Source organism: Eurosta solidaginis, chromosome 1 (genome assembly GCF_040869045.1).
Source record: "Eurosta solidaginis isolate ZX-2024a chromosome 1, ASM4086904v1, whole genome shotgun sequence".
NCBI lineage: Eukaryota > Metazoa > Arthropoda > Insecta > Diptera > Tephritidae > Eurosta > Eurosta solidaginis.
The window spans coordinates 339,282,365-339,299,043 of record NC_090319.1 but is presented as its reverse complement, the minus strand read 5'-3'; the positions used below and the strand labels follow the sequence as shown (position 1 = coordinate 339,299,043).

The 16,679-nt window shown below is 36.3% G+C and overlaps 1 protein-coding gene across 25 annotated transcripts in view; it reads right to left on the bottom strand.

Annotated features, from left to right (window-relative positions):
* CASK (peripheral plasma membrane protein CASK) overlaps positions 1–16,679 on the bottom strand; it is a 471,051-nt gene that overhangs the window by 27,918 nt on the left and 426,454 nt on the right. For 21 of the 25 annotated variants that reach the window (XM_067762338.1, XM_067762339.1, XM_067762340.1 and 18 more), the window contains 4 exons: positions 11,159–11,344; positions 10,804–10,968; positions 5,875–5,943; positions 5,343–5,372 (listed from right to left, as the gene is read on the bottom strand). In XM_067762338.1, the coding sequence (XP_067618439.1) occupies positions 5,343–5,372; positions 5,875–5,943; positions 10,804–10,968; positions 11,159–11,344 (450 nt within the window). The remainder of the gene's footprint in view (positions 1–5,342; positions 5,373–5,874; positions 5,944–10,803; positions 10,969–11,158; positions 11,345–16,679) is intronic. The other 4 variants (XM_067762344.1, XM_067762345.1, XM_067762347.1 and 1 more) reach the window with 1 other exon arrangement.

Sequence of the window (16,679 nt, the reverse complement as noted above, 5' to 3'; positions counted from 1 at the left end):
TATTTTAAATATACGCGAATTACAAATAAGTAAATCTGCGTTCGTCCTCATCTATAGCAAATGATGTATAGCTGATGCTGAGATGGCGGCGCGGACGCATAGAAAATACTCAGCCGTCTTTACCTCCTCAAGGTAAATGGCGGAAAGCTGGGGTTTCATCCAATCAAACTACGGACCAGATATACCATACCAAGTGCGAGATTTTAGCAATCAAAAAAGTTGGCACCAGCCCCGACTGTTTAATGAGATTAGACAACTAGCTGCACCTACTAAGATTATCGTATACATTTTGGCCACCTCGAGTAGTTCGATGCCCTCCATCCTAAATTTAGCGAAATACTCACCAAGTTTCTGTATTAATAGGATGTTTGAAGAATTAGGCCAATAAAAGACTTTTGATTATCCACACTGACCAAGTTATTGGCCTTCACATTGCTATGAACTCCAGTGTTTTAGGAGTTACGAGGGGTAGCCTCCCATTGAGATTGGGCGAGACAAAAAGAATGCTAGAGTTACGCATGATCGACCAAGGAGAAAAGGCGTGGTACCAAAGCTGCAAAGTGTTGAAGATCATTTTAAGATCTTGCAACATAAGACTAACAAAGTTATTTTGATCACTAAAATGAGGTGACTGTAGGCTCATGGGTATTATCACTGGATACTGCCTTCTGGCGTCACATGCTTTGAAATAAGGCGTCTTCAGTGATTGCAGATTTTGTAAGGGCGACGATCGAGCAAGTATTGTGCTTGTGTCCTGCGCTCGCAGGCTAAGACTCCAGCTATGAGCAAAGTATCATATGTCCTTTAATGTTTCTAGTATTTTCCAGGAGAACATAATTATTTTATAGCATAGGTCAGTTTGGTTGTTGAGCAAACTTTCAGTATTACTATCGATACATTCATCTTTGCTCAAAGTATGGGGGAATCCAGAATTTAAGCGCAGGTGCTAGTGTGGTAACTTAACTGTAGAGCAATATTGGAACAATGTATTTGGTAGAGTTGATTTGAACGCAATCAGTCATCAACTCAGTTAATGGAATTGAAAAAAGGCAGGACAACATCGAGGAATAAAATAAGAAAAGATGGAAATGATGGATGAAAATGAAAAAAATGACAAAGAAGAATAGGGGGAAAAAGAGCAGAATAGTAATTGTGTGGATGATGATAAATATGTTTATGATTATCTTCACGATTACGGAAGGCAAGGAAAGGAAGGGAAAGAAATAGGGAACAGAAGACGAAAGGAAAATGAAAATAGTATGGGCGAGGAATGGAAGCAAAAAAACGTTAAGAAACGGAAGCCGAACGCAAAAATGAAACCAATTTTAAAGAATTTATCTGGGTCTCAACCGCACAGTTTTACAAAAATTCATGGTTTTAAAAAAGTACCCGGTTCGGAATATGAATCTCGTTTCAAAAAAATACCCCTTTCTAATAAAACAGTTCCACAAAAGCACCCATTACTGAAAAATACCCGTATCTAACAAGGTACCCGATTCTTAAAATTTAGCCTGTACGAATTATGTGCAAACCAACGAGTCTATTTTTCTCGTGAGAATCAAAATTTCTATTGTATAAGGGCATCCATTCACTTCAGTGACTGGCAGTAAACCTGAATACCTTCATGAAATTTTCAATTCAATTTCATCTATATATATAAAAAGAAGTGTACATTTTGATTGTCACTCCATAACTCGAGAACGGATAGAAAGATTGCCATGAAATTTTTAGGAAATATACAGGAAGGAGAGATGATGGTTAGTTGATTTTAAAATCCCAAATCGGTTTAGCCATTCTTGAGTTATGATTTTTTTTTTTAGAAAAAATTCAAAATTTGAAAAAATCTATATATATAATGGCCAGCGTGTGTCTTTTACCGATGCAAATGTACAGCAGAGAGCAGCACAACCACCAGCAACAGCATTAACTGCATTCCTTAAATTGTGCGAAAGCGATAGCTTTGCCAGAACGTTGCTGTATTCAGATGTTGTTGTTGTAGCGATAAGGTTGCTCCCCGAAGGCTTTGGGGAGTGTTATCGATGTGATGGGCCTTTGCCGGATACAAATCCGGTACGCTCCGGTACCATAGCACCATTAAGGTGCTAGCCCGACCATCTCGGGAACGATTTATGTGGCCACATTAAACCTTCAGGCCATTCCCTCCCTCCCTACCCCCAAGTTCCATGAGGAGCTTGGGGTCGCCAGAGCCTCGTCTGTTAGTGAAACAGGATTCACCGCGGATAGGTGAGGTTGACAATTGGGTTTGGAGAAGCTATATATTGCGCTGGCAACCTGAAAGGTTGCGCTACACATCCCCTTGAATCTGGTATTTTAGTCGCCTCTTACGACAGGCATACCTACCGCGGGTATATTCTGATCCCCTAACCCGCTGGGGTTGCTGTATTCAGATGTAACGCATTATTTCACTTGGACTGCAAAGAAATGGCAACGACGTAAACAAGGAACACCTCTTGATGGCCATCCGGGTGTTTTTTTTTGCAGATACCATGGGAAGATTGTACACAGTTCATCCAAACAATGCAGAATGTTATTATTTGCGATTGTTGTTAGTAAATGTTGTTGGGCCACGTTCATTTCAACATTTGCGAAGAGTGAATGGCCATTTATGTATGACGTATCGTGAAGCACGCGAGCAATTAGGTTTGCTTGAAAATGATGCGCATTGGGATTTAACGCTTCACGATGCATCGATTGCTTCTTCTCCACATCAAATACGTATCTTATATGCCATAATCGTGTCAACATATTTTCCATCAAATCCTCTTGAATTGTGGAATAAATACAAAGATTTTATGGCAGAAGACTATTTGATTCGAATGCGTCATCACACAAGAAACACTGATTTGCTGATTTCATTGGAAATGTATAATGAGGCATTGATAGCGATTGAAGATATGTGCCTTACGATTGCAAATAAAGGATTAGGGCAATTAGGTTTGTCGCCACCCAATCGTCCAATGCATAATTTATTTGATCGAGAATTGCAACGTGAGCAACAGTATGATCCCAATGAATTGCAAAAATTTGTGAATTTGAATGTTCCTAAATTAAATGACCATCAAAAACATGTCTATGATACCATCATCCAAGCGGTACAAAATGAAGTCGGTGGATTATATTTTTTGGATGCGCCTGGTGGTACGGGAAAAACATTTGTGATATCACTTATTTTGGCAGCCATTCGATCGCAACGAAAAATTGCATTGGCACTTGCTTCGTCGGGAATCGCTGCTACTCCATTGGATGGTGGACGAACAGTGCACTCTGCATTAAAATTGCCGTTGAATGTGCAGGTATGCTTATATTTATTGACTGATCACTTTAAAATTTAATCGATATTAATTGAAATGTAATTATTTTCAAATTAACAGGTGATTGAACATCCCACGTGCAATATTTCAAGAAATTCTGTGATGGCAAAAGTTTTTCAACAAGCAGCAATTATTCTATTGGATGAATGTACAATGATGCATAAAAAAACGCTGGAAGCATTACACCGTACAATGCAAGATCTACGTCAGAATCAAGAAATTTTTGGTGGTGCATTAATATTATTGTCAGGGAATTTTCGACAAATAATGCCTGTGGTTCCACGATCAACACAGGCGGATGAGATTAACGCATGTTTAAAGTCTTCTCTTCTGTGGCGACATGTGCAAAAATTGACTTTGAACATAAATATGCGCGTTCAATTCCACACCGACCAATCTGCAGATCGGTTCTCGAAGCAATTGTTAGATATTGGCAATGGAAAAGTTCGAGTCGATAATACAAATGGATTGACTACATTGCCGAAATATTTCTGTACCATTCTCCAATCAACAGAAGAGTTGATTGAAAGCGTGTTTCCAAATATTGTTCAAAATTACAGAAATCACAATTGGTTGAGAGAACGCGCAATACTGGCACCAAAAAATTTACACGTCAATGCAATCAATTATCAGATTCAAGAAAAATTGCCAGGTGCAGTGACATAATTTAAATCTGTTGATAGCGCAATGAATGCAGATGATGCAGTGAATTATCCAATTGAATTTTTGAATTCATTGGAACCACCTGGTATGCCACCGCATTATTTGAATATAAAGGTTGGCTCATCAATTATTTTACTGCGCAATTTAAATGCACCAAAACTGTGCAATGGCACAAGATTAGTAGTAAAAAAATTGATGCCGAATTTAATTGAAGCGACAATATTGACCGGAACAGCGAAAAATGAAATTGTACTCATACCACGTATTCCACTGATTCCAACAGACATGCCATTTGAATTTAAGAGTTTGCAATTCCCAGTGCGTCTATCATTTGTCATGTCCATCAATAAGGCACAAGGACAAACGCTTCAAATATGCTGATTAAATTTGGAGGAGCCGTGCTTTTCACATGTACAGCTATACGTGGCCTGCTCAAGAGTTGGAACTCCAAATTGCTTCCAATGGGCAAACTAAAAATATTGTATATCCAATGTTTTGGATTGACATTAATAATTTTGAAATACAATGCATTCATTTCATAAAAAAAATTTATAATCTTTCATTTCTTTTTTTGGTTGGTTGCTACGAAGTGCAACGGGGTCCGCTAGTGTTCTATAAAATTTGCTGCTCAACCTTCTATTTTAATCAAATGGAGTTTGGGACTTCATGAATTGAAAACGCAAAATGGAAATGGGTCATTATGCCAAAAAAAGACACCACGGATAAAAAATTGGAATTAAAGGTGGATGTCCATGCCACAGCGTAAAAAATAATAATAAAAATAAAAAGTCATATATATGTACAGTCAAACAGCTAGCTATTATTATTTTATCCAAAGTCGAGTCTAAATGTCCCACCCGTCACTGTTACAAATACATATGAATGTATCATACACATATTTAGCAGGCGTGGGTGGGGCGGGATAGCCTGGAAGGTTTAATGCGGTCATATTAATCGTTCCCGAAATGGTCGGGCTTGTACCTTAATGGTGCTTGTTACCGGAACAGGACCAACAACATCGATAACACTCCCCAAAATCTTCGGGGAGTATCTTTATCGTTAATACAACAACAACAACATCGTACATAATAGTGAATCTGGCACAATCGTAGGAGGGGTAAGGATTCATGGAACGACATATTTTAAGGATCGGATGTACATACTTAGTTATTAAACTTATCAATACCTTTCCAAAAAGTATATTTCAAATGGAAATAAATTTGTCTTACTGTCGAATTGTGCTTGCTCTACATAGTTTATTATTTTTATATTTTACATACTTTATTTATGAAATAAAAATAATAAAAAAATAAAAAATGATCTACAATGGATGTTGATTTTACTTACAAGTACTGGAGTTGGTCTTATCCTGAAAAGCTGCATTTGTGTGTGAGTGTAGAAATGTAAAAGTAAGTAATGTTAATGGTAAGCATGAGAAATACATTATGATAAATTAATGCGATTACTAAAGGAATTATAAATTGAAAAAAGTTATTTATAAAAATAAGTAGCTGAAGAGTATTCCAACAAAATTGTATTAAAAGATTTGACATATGGAATGGTGCGCAAACTAACTCCAATAAAATACGAAAAAAAAATTTGTTTAAGTTAAAAGTTTTATGTGCACTTAAATTCAATTACTAAGTGATAAACTTTCGCCGTTTACAGTTTTTTTAACATCTGGCCATATTTATTAAATATATATATATAAATGTGCTTGCCTAAGTATATACAGGAGTAAGTTTGTAGTAAAGCAAACTGAAAAATTTTATTTCTCGGCGAAAGCAAACATTTTTATACATATATAGGTACATATTAACACAGTAAATACAACAAAAAAAAATTATATAATTAAATATTAACATTTAATATTACATACCTCACATGGTGGTGGAGCACTTCTATAAGAAGGAACTATTTTAAAGGTAACCGAACCACGCGCTTCACGCTGAAAAGCACAAATAAGAAGAAGAAAAATGCAAAGAAAACAAATGAGAACTCATTATTTCGATTTATTCAACCATTATCATGCGTACAGTGACAAAAGGTCATAATAAACACTTTACTGTCAGATGTATTTGTACACATACGCATATACAGGGTGCCTGAGGAAATATTTGACTATGAACAACTGCTTTTTCTTTTAATTTGTTTCTTTCGTAGTTAATAGTTCAAATTGTGATTTACTTTCCGATTTGCCTATTCGATGGCGATTTTGTCAGATATTAATTCATTATTACAATAAGCGTCTGGCCTACTGTGCTGCTCGTTTTTCCGCTGTGGAGACCTTGGGTCGTTAGACCCAGCACTGAATTGCTAAAGCTGGTTTCGCTACGTAATGTCAATTGACCGTGTAGCCATTTAAATTTATAACGATATTGACATTATGAACATTCTGCTTTTCTGAAATGGTCCAAAAATCATCTCATATTTTCTCAAATGCCCGTAGGGTCAATTATGATTTTTGATCTCAAATTTTCGCCTGCAGGGTTTTATTTCTCATATTCTTGTTTAATTTACGAAAATACAGATTAAAGCCAGTCCGTTGAGGAGGTCTTTCAAATAAGGAAGACCCATTCAACTTAACGTCTTGTTTTTGTACTAGTCTCGATGCAGTAAAAATATGGTTATCACCTCTTTCCGAAGTAACCCATATCCATAAAGTCAAATTATAAAAGTCATAAAGTATTGAACTAATGACCAATTGGCCTTATGTCCGATGATCTTATTGGCGCCAGCAACTAGAGGCGTCATTTTGTCTGACGGTGAGAATGGTGAGCACCCCTTAAGAATCTCGATTACGTACAGACGAAACTACTTTCATCTTGTTCTTGAAGAAGATGAGCAACATCGCATGGGGTCCTGTTAACAATACAATTACCAGGTATAAATAAGCCTCGTAGAACCTACTTGCCCAGAAAATCTGGACAACCAGCGTTAGTCTACCTGAATTGACGTATACCTTTGCGGGAAGCAGCGGAGTTCCAATGTTCTAACTGGCATGTGCGCGCTGGTAATAAGAGCACTGCGTCATAGTGACCAAGTATGAGGTCATACCTAGGTAACTGAATGACTTTGATCTTAGAGCAACTTCCTGCATCGCACTTGAGCTCAGAAATTCGCCCACAGCCTCCAACCGTACCGTGGTTGAGCTCAAAATTTTAACCTTCGTATCCTAAAAGGCAGTGATATGCATAGAGCACGCTGCAGTGATTGGCCAGCATAAACTAGCGGAATCTGCGTTCTTGACAAATCAGTGACAGCTTGCTTGTTAAGTATAACCCCTAGGTACTCAGCAATGCCAGACAGTACTTCCATAATCCCCTCTCCGGGTAAGGTTTTAGAATATGCCCCCGGTCGTAAAAAACGAACAAAATACCAAAGGTTATCCAATCCTGCTTGGTGCTAACTCGAAATAGAGCAATGTGGATTCGTAAATCACTTGCACGATCCTATCACGGTCGAACAAAATTATACCGCGGGAGCACAAAAAGCCAGTTGTGACCTGTATTTAATGTATTGCTTGATGCCTGTATACAGGTCTCATCTATTGTATTTGGGATCGGCCCCCTAGTGGGAGATTCGAGGTGTTTGTAGATTTATCTCGCCTGGTTGGTTTTTTTCCTAACATGCAGGGGAGATCACTTTTGGGGAAGTTGGCTATAAAGCATACTTAAAGAAGCTATGCAGTATCTTCATTGCTGAAGTTGGCCATAAAGCATTCTCCTCGCAGTAATGCGGTCCACTTCATTGAAAAGTTGGCAATCAAGTTTACCCTTGATCGCCCACAAGGGTAAAGCAGCCTTTATACCTATTATAACCTAAGCATAAATTTGTTCGAAGATTCTTGAGCGGAAAGTCAAAGAGAAGGTTGAGATGCACATCCCTTAAATGTGCTGTGTGTAATTGATGAAAACTTGCAGGGTTAATGGAAACTAGCAGATGCCTATCGCTTGTGGATAACAATTGATAGTTGACAGAGTGGGGTAAGGGCTCACTCTTCTTTTTGAAATGTTTGAAACTGCGTTAGGCTAAGCTGGTCGGTGGCATCAGAGCTAGAGTAAATGTTATTATTAGGTGGGGAATGTTCCTATTCTACAGCGAATGGACAAGTCAATCAAATCGATGTAATGAAAAGGTTGTAATCACACTCCTTAATTGTGGTGCAGGTTATCCTGTTGCTCAGAAAAAGTTGTTCACATCCCTTAGTACTTGTATTAGAATTGTGGAATTGTATCATGTATATGGCGGTGTTCCATGCGTCAGAACTGATGCAGGGAATTATTTATGCTTAGAATATAATAGATTGGTAATGGAACTCATTGTGGAGTTACCTTACAACCGGATGCCATTATACTTAAAATGGTAAGGAGCTGTGATAGACTCCGTATATAATCAAGATAGGATCTTGTGATTGTACACCCGATTACTACCTAATTTAGTATCATTGATTCGGCTACGAAAAGTTTTGGGAATTAGAGCACCGCTTGGGGAACATGTATCCGATAGTTGGGCCACTAATCATGCAATTAGAATCATGTGTTTGACACCGTGGTTTAAGACTGAGGGGCGGGTGCTCACGTTAAAAACATATATATATGGGGTATTTCATCCCATTTCGACCAATTTTGAACCCGACCCCTATAGAATTGGATGAAAGTTTTTCTTCTTTTTCTAGCTTACGAAAGACGTTTTTCAGAAGTTTTTCAAATTTTTTCATACAACTCAAAAAAAGTTATGAATTTTTAAAAAACACCGTGTTTGTTTTCAAAATGCTATAACTTTTTCAAAAATTGACCGTTTGGGATGTTTTTTTTTTTTTTTAATTTGTTTTTAAATGTACTTTTCGGAAAAAATTCAAAAAAATGTTTAAATTTTTTTTTTTTGTAATTTTTCAGTTTTTCGAGATTTTTCGAATTTCGCCCTTTTTTTTCTCATAAAAAACTTCAATCAATTCTGCAATCATCCCCACTAATCCCGGAGTGGGCCGATAACTTTTTTTTTTTGTTATTTAATTGAAAAAAAAAAACTTTAAAATTTTTTTTGTTAAGTTTTAAATATTTTGAAAAAACGGTGTTTTTTTCCAAATGCTATAACTTTTTCAAAAATTGACCGTTTGGGATCATTTTTTTTTTTTGTTAAATATGTTTTTAAATGTACTTTTCGGAAAAAATACAAAAAAAAATTTAAAGTTTTTTTTTTCAATTAAATAAAAATAAAAAAAATTCTCGGCCCACTCCGGGATTAGTGGGGATGATTGCAGAATTGATTGAAGTTTTTTATGAGAAAAAAAAGGGCGAAATTCGAAAAATCTCGAAAAACTGAAAAATTACAAAAAAAACTTTAAACATTTTTTTGAATTTTTTCCGAAAAGTACATTTAAAAACAAATTTAAAAAAAAAAGATTCCAAACGGTCAATTTTTGAAAAAGTTATAGCATTTTGAAAACAAAAACGGTGTTTTTTTTTTAATTCACAACTTTTTTGAGTTGGATGAAAAAATTTGAAAAACTTCTGAAAAACGTCTTTCGTAAGCTAGAAAAAGAAGAAAAACTTTTCAGCGGTCGGGTTCAAAATTGGTCGAAATGGGATGGAATACCCCATATATATAGTACTTCCGTAATAGAAAGGTGTCTGAATTCAGTTATTTCCTCCCTTTTAGTGTAAACAATCAATTTCGTTTTACTTGAGTTGAATACTTTTTATCAGAAGATACAGACATTCCTTCCTAAAAAGAGTTGTCAGATCATCAGCTAGCACAAAAATTGGAGGCCACACATTCATCAAAACATTTCGCTACAAAATTTTTTTTTTTCAGGAACGCCGAATAAATGTCTTTCACAGTAAAAATAGTACTACATTGACGATTAAACAGGTTAGGGTGGGACGCGCCCGCAAACAATCCAGCAAATATCCTTAAATAATACCAAAAATAATCTCAAAGTGACCATAAAACTTTTCCCAAAACATTCACGAAACGGCCCAAGAACATACGATACAATTTCATAGTCTTCAAAATTTCATCGAAGTTCGTCAATCCGTTAGGGATGGACAAAGGAGGCAATTTTATTAGTTGATATGCACACTGGCGGCCGCCGTGGTGTGAAGGTAGCGTACTCCGCCTACCAAACCGAAGATCCTGGGTTCACGCCCCGGGCAAAGCAACATCAAAATATTAGAAGCAAGGTTGTTCAATTAGAAGACATTTTTTTAAGCGGGGTCGCCCCTCGGCAGTGTTTGGAAAGCACTCCGAGTGGATTTTATGCCATGAAGATGCCGTTCGGAATCGGCATAAAACAAGTGGGTCCCGTCCCGCCAATTTGTAAGAAAAATTAAAAGGAGAGCGACGCAAATTGGAAGGGAAGTTCGGTCTGAAATCTCTTGGGAGGTTATCACGCCTTACATTTTTTTAATATACACTTTACTGAATCTCTTGATGTATCCATTTTTAATTGAATAATTTTTTCTTTGAAAAAAAAAAAAAACGCGATAAGCCCTTGTTTTTTTTTTATTTGTGTTATAGTTTGAATGAGTAAAATAAACGATAAGTCTTAATATAAAGTCTCTTTTTACCAGCGACCGTTCGTTTAATGACATTGCCCACAATTTCCGGGCACAAAGAAAACTCAAAGTATTCGTTTCTCAATAGCAACTCCATATGTAATCTCCATCAGTAATTATGCCTCAAATTAATTTTAAGAGAATAACTAAATTATTACTGAAACGATATTCATCATTCACCCTGTATATACACTTATGTATACTAGATTTGTATACCATATGTCACATATACATGTGTGAATACTTACCAGCATGCGTTGCAATTGGCCCACAGACTGATGTTGCACTGGCTGGCCATTAATTTCTCGTATCTCATCGCCAACATGCAGTGTTGCCTGACGATGTATCATGCCTCCATGCATTATTCGAGCAACAATGCAACGTCCATCTTCTGTCATTTTTAACGTTATGCCCTTAAGAAAATTATACAATTTTAAAATTAACATTAAATGATTGAAATCGATATACTTTTGTATATACAACTAACTATGTAAATGGTAGTTTGTGTATATATACATACAAAGGTTCTTTGGAACACACACACACAAAAATGTCATGAAGGACACCAAGTTAACTAGGAGCGGGAAGCTTTTTACTACTCACCATTGGTTCGTCGGTATTCTTTTGAAATTGCACTAAACGTACACGAGTTACGTGTTGCAATTCGCCATTGTCCACATTATCGATTTCATCGCCATTAATATAGGGTGCCATTGGTGGCGGTGTAACACGTAATGCCTCCTCGCCGTAAACGTCTCGGGCAACAACGTCGTGTGTATGTAGCAATGCCTGAAATAATAAAAATAGTATAAAGAAAAAAATAAATAAATAAAATACAAGCAAACGATATAACAATAATATTATGTAACGACGCATTTTACAGACATAGCCATTCTTTTGTCGCAGTAAATTTTACGTTAGCGAAAGGAAGGAAAATAAAATGCAAAAATAATTCCGATAAGAGCCGGATAATGTGTGCCCAGCGCGTCCTTTTAAAACACTTCACTTATAAATTTTAAACTGATTTTCATAGGAAAAATTAATTCTTATTTTTATAGATAATTTTTAAGCCAACAACTGCAATCTTTTGCAAAAAACCAAGAGACTAAGTAGTATATCCACTATTTATCTACAAAGCGGTCGCCGTGGTGTGACGGTAGCGTGCTCCGCACACCACACCGGAGATCCTGGGTTCACGCCCCGGGAAAAGCAACATCAAAATTTTAGATACAATGGTTTTCAATTAGAAGAAAATTTTCTAAGCGAAGTCGCCCCTCGGCAGTGTTTAGCAAGCATTCCTAGTGTATTTCTCCCATGAAAAGCTCTCAGTGAAAATCCTTGCCGATGCCGTTCGGAGTGGGCATAAAACAAATAGGTCCCGTTCCGCCAATTTTTAAGAAAAATTGAAAGGAGAACGACGCAAATTGGAAGAGAAGCTCGGCCTAAACTCTTCGGATGTTATCGCACCTTATATTTCTTTATTTAAAATCACGTTTTAAACCTGATCTAAATGCCGGAACACAATACATGTATTTTGACCTGTCCTAATAGAAAGGTCGTAACTTAAAGGTTGTGTTAACAAGGACGTATACGAGATATTTTGTTATTAAGTTCGTATCTCAACAAAGTCATTAATAAAGTTGTATCTCAGGAGACCGTTTAAAAAGGTTGTAACTGAAAAAAAATTGTTCCTTTAAATTTCGGAAACCAAGAATTTCTTATTTTACTAATTTTATTTCTTATTTATTTCAATAATTTAATTTTTTATTTATTTCTTTTCTTTAATTTTATTTGATTAATTTTAGGAAAAATGTTTCATCCTTCTGTTTCAATCAAGAATAATTGATGGAATATTTCATACAAAATTTACAAGTACGAGTGAATAAGAATACTCGACTGGAAAGTTGAGCACCTCGACTAGACATTCACGGCCGTGACAGTCCCACAATTAAAATTTTTATACAATTTTCTCCATATTTAAGATAATTATTCCTCTAACCAAAAAAAAAAAAACATCTTAGTTTTTGAGAATATTGTGACGAATATTAGCAACACTAAGGGATACTATCATCCCTAAACCGATACTAAGCAGTTACCTGTATGTACATAAACAAATCAATCATTATGTCTATACATATGTACATACAAGCAGCGGAGAGATACGCACAAACACATGCATATATCTGAGATACTCACAAAAGTATGCAATCATCGGTGGAAGTATTACTCACATATACACGCGCATATGGCTATGCGAGAGGCTATAAACGTGCATCTGTAGTTTATAGCTGGTAAGTTTATAGGTGGTAACCAAGTAGTAAATTCTAGAAGAAGAAATGCCTAGAAGTATGCGAACGATACAGCAGAGAGTATAAAAGGAGCGAAAGCTGAGTAAGCAGCAATCAGTTTGATTTAAGCACGCTATCAGTTGCGAAGTGAAGTTTAATTGCGAAGTATTTTCAAAGTAATCTAATAAAGACCATTTTGTAATACAGAACATTGGAGTGTTTTATTCAACAGTTTAGCGATACGAACGTAAGCAGAAGGTTGCAAATAGGCGGAATTTCATTAAATTCGCAAAAATATTAATATTACTTGCCTAGATTAAGGGAAGCATTTCTATGGCACAAAATCGCCAAAAACCCATTTTTTCTTAATTTGTAGGATTTTTGTTTTAGTGCATTCTGGCTCCCTCTTCTACTCCTTTTATCAATCATCCTAACTCCCTCCTTCCTTTCCTCCTTTGTATTGTTTTCCGCCTCTCTTTCTCGCTTTATAGTATGGTTTATCTATATGATTTTAAAAAGGGTTTATCTCCTACTCGCAGTCTTTCTTATCCGCTCTCTCTTTTCCTAAACTTTTTATTCGCATCTTCCTCTTCCTTTACCTTTCTCCCTATCCACCTTTTTCTCTTCTTACCTCGGTCCCTCTATCTTCGTCTAACTCTAACTCTATCTCTTTCTCACTCTCTTTGTCCTTCCCTCGCTTTCCTTCTCTCTCGTTTTCCCTATCCAAATTCATAGCCATTCAGAAAAATAGTCTCCTAAGTACACACCTCATTAGCAAGAAGAAGCTATCAATGTTAGCAGACGCATTCTAAATATGATTTTTAGAATTGACTCTGGTCCAGTTCCCGCAAAACCTGAACACTCTCTGTATGTATATGGAGCTATGACGGGAATTTTAGCAAAATCGGTTAACTGTATTGAACATCGGATTTGGTAGGAAAATTATAACAAAACACGCATTTTAGTTATTTTTCTGAACAAAAGTGTTTAAATAAAAAAGAGTTGCAAATCCCAAAGACGCGATATGGTAGCCCGTTTCCATTTGAATGGCAAAATTTGACGTAAAATTTTTTGCTAAAGTTCGTTGAAAGACTTGCTCAAACTACTACCATTGCGTATACGTAACAATGAGAGTATATTTATTCTGTACGGGCGTTTGTCCAGAAGGGACTCTTCTGAACGACTGGACCGAATTTAATAAAATATTGTGTGTCTGTGGCGCTACTGGGTACAATTTCCGGGGGGCAAATCAACATTAAACATTTACTTAGAAAAAATAAACAAAATTTTCTAAGCGTGGCTGCCTTTTGTCAGTTCCATGAAAATCTTCTCAGTTAAAACTCATCTGCCTTTCAGATTCCGCTGGGAGTCGGCATGAAACATGCACGTTCCGGCCAGCCAGATTGTAGGAAAAATTAAAAGAGGCACGATGCAAGTTGGGAAAGAAGCTCGCCCAACACCTCTTCGGAGGTTACCGCGCCTTGTATTTATTTACTTATTTAATTTATTCTGTGTCTGTTCATGGAGATTTGAGGATGCTTTATATTCAAAATTTTGTCCGTTTTCTTCCTACCAACTTTCCAATCCAAGTAATTTTTACTTCTCATAAATATTTTTGCAATTCCTATGTCAAAATTTAAAAACCAAAGTTTAGCAAGAATATGTATTTTTATAAGGAGACATTTGTCGCTGATTTTTGTCCATTTATATAAAGGAAGTGATTAACATTTTTTTATATTATTTTTATTTCCCTTCCATTAAAGTTTTACGCGTTTAAATAGCAAATTGATAAATCTCTTGAGGATTTTGACGGCAGGCCGCCAACCCAAAACTATTTTAAAGAGCTCACGTCATTTAAAATTTAAAATACTTTTTTCAAGATAAAATAGCGTTTATGTTGACTATAACAGACTAAAAAAGATGCTTAAATTAGAAACATGTTAAAACCAATAAAACTCTATTTTTAATTGACTATGACTATGGGCCATAGTATATGACCACATAGGTCAAGGTCTAGAAATTATGGTGAAGTGAACAGTTGCATCCCCTCTGCCCCTACACACGTTTTCCTAGGTCATTACTTTGGTTCATCCAGACATCGAACATCCCAACTTTCACATTTATAATATATGTATGCACGGTTCATGGTTTATATAGATGTAAGCCTAAAAGATTGTGTCTTCTGGTTACTTACAGGGCAATTTCGGCATCATTCCGGGACCATTTCCGTAATCCCGAGATTATGTCAAGACCGTTAGGTATATTTTTCAGGATGTAATCAGAACTATTTGGGACTGTTCGAAACCGTGTAAGGGACTACTTTTATAATACCTCAGCATTATTTCGGGATTGTGCTTGGAATCGTTTCAGGACTGTTTATAGATTGGATGCTTTGAGACTATTAAACGACCGTTTCGGGATTATTTGAGGAACATTTTCGGGACTATTTCAAATTTTTCTAGGACTATTTCGGGACCGTTTAGAGACTGTGTTCGAGATCTTCTTGGGGCTGTTTCGGATCCCTTTCTGGGTTGTTTTCGTAATAATATCGTTGATCCTTTTTGCTTTCGAAAGTATTTCAAGATTGTTTAGGGAATCTGTTCTGTTCTGGGATCTGTTCGTTTTTTTCGGAACTACATATTTCAAGATGATTAAAAAAAACATGTATATTATCCTCATTTTTCAAGAACTCCACTATATCCTTCCTTCTTCTCTGCGACTGCGGGTATTTCGCGATTTATTGGGACATATCGTGCGGACTGGAACGCGGTTTTGGGCTAGTTTTACAAATATGCGAAAGACATTTAAATGCACAACAAATTAACACCTTATTAACACTTAACGAAAGATATTGATTGCGTCAGCCCGTTTAAGTTCGAGCAGTGCTTTTGCTCAGAATTTCGTGGACTGCTCCGAACTCTGGTTTTGTGGCAGTATACAATAGAAACTATTAGCAGTTTGGAAACAGATATAACTAATTAAGTGCGCCGTCAGGATTTTTCTGTATAAAAAAAATAAATGTAAGGCGCGATAACCTCCGAAGAGATCTAAGGCCGAGCTTCTCTTCCAATTTGCGTCGTGCTCCTCTTGATTTTTCCCTACAAATTGGCCGGACGGGACCTACATGTTTTATGCCGACTCCGAACGGCATCTGCAAGGCAGATGAGTTTTCACTGAGAGCTTTTCATGGCAGAAATACAATCGGAGCGCTTGCCAGACACTGCCGAGGGGCGACCCCGCTTAGAAAAATTTTCTTCTAATTGAAAAATCTTATTTCTAAAATTTTGATGTTGATATTCACTAAAAATACGGTCATTGTACACTTATAAGGGAATCGAGATAGATATAGACTTACATATATCAAAATCATCAGCGTCGAAAAAAAATTTGATTGAGCATGTCCGTCCGTCTGTCCGTTAACACGATAACTTGAGTAAATATTGAGGTATCTTCACCGAATTTGGTACACGAGCTTATCTGGACCCAGAATAGATTGGTATTGAAAATGAGCGAAATCGGATGATAACCTGATTATTTAGTAAATAATACACCTAGAATGTTGAAGTTTGACATGTGGAATGATATTGAGACTCTTGATAAAAATTTGAATTTTTTTCTTTAAATGGGCGTGGTACCGCCCACTTGTGATAAAATCAATTTTACAAATATTAATAATCATAAATCAAACATCGTTCAACCTATCGTAACAAAATTCGACAGAGAGGTTGCCTTTACTATAAGGAATGCTTTGAAGAAAAATTAACGAAATCCGCTAAGGACCCACTTTTATATAAAAGATTTTTAAATAAAGATTTTAAATAAAATAATAAACTGTA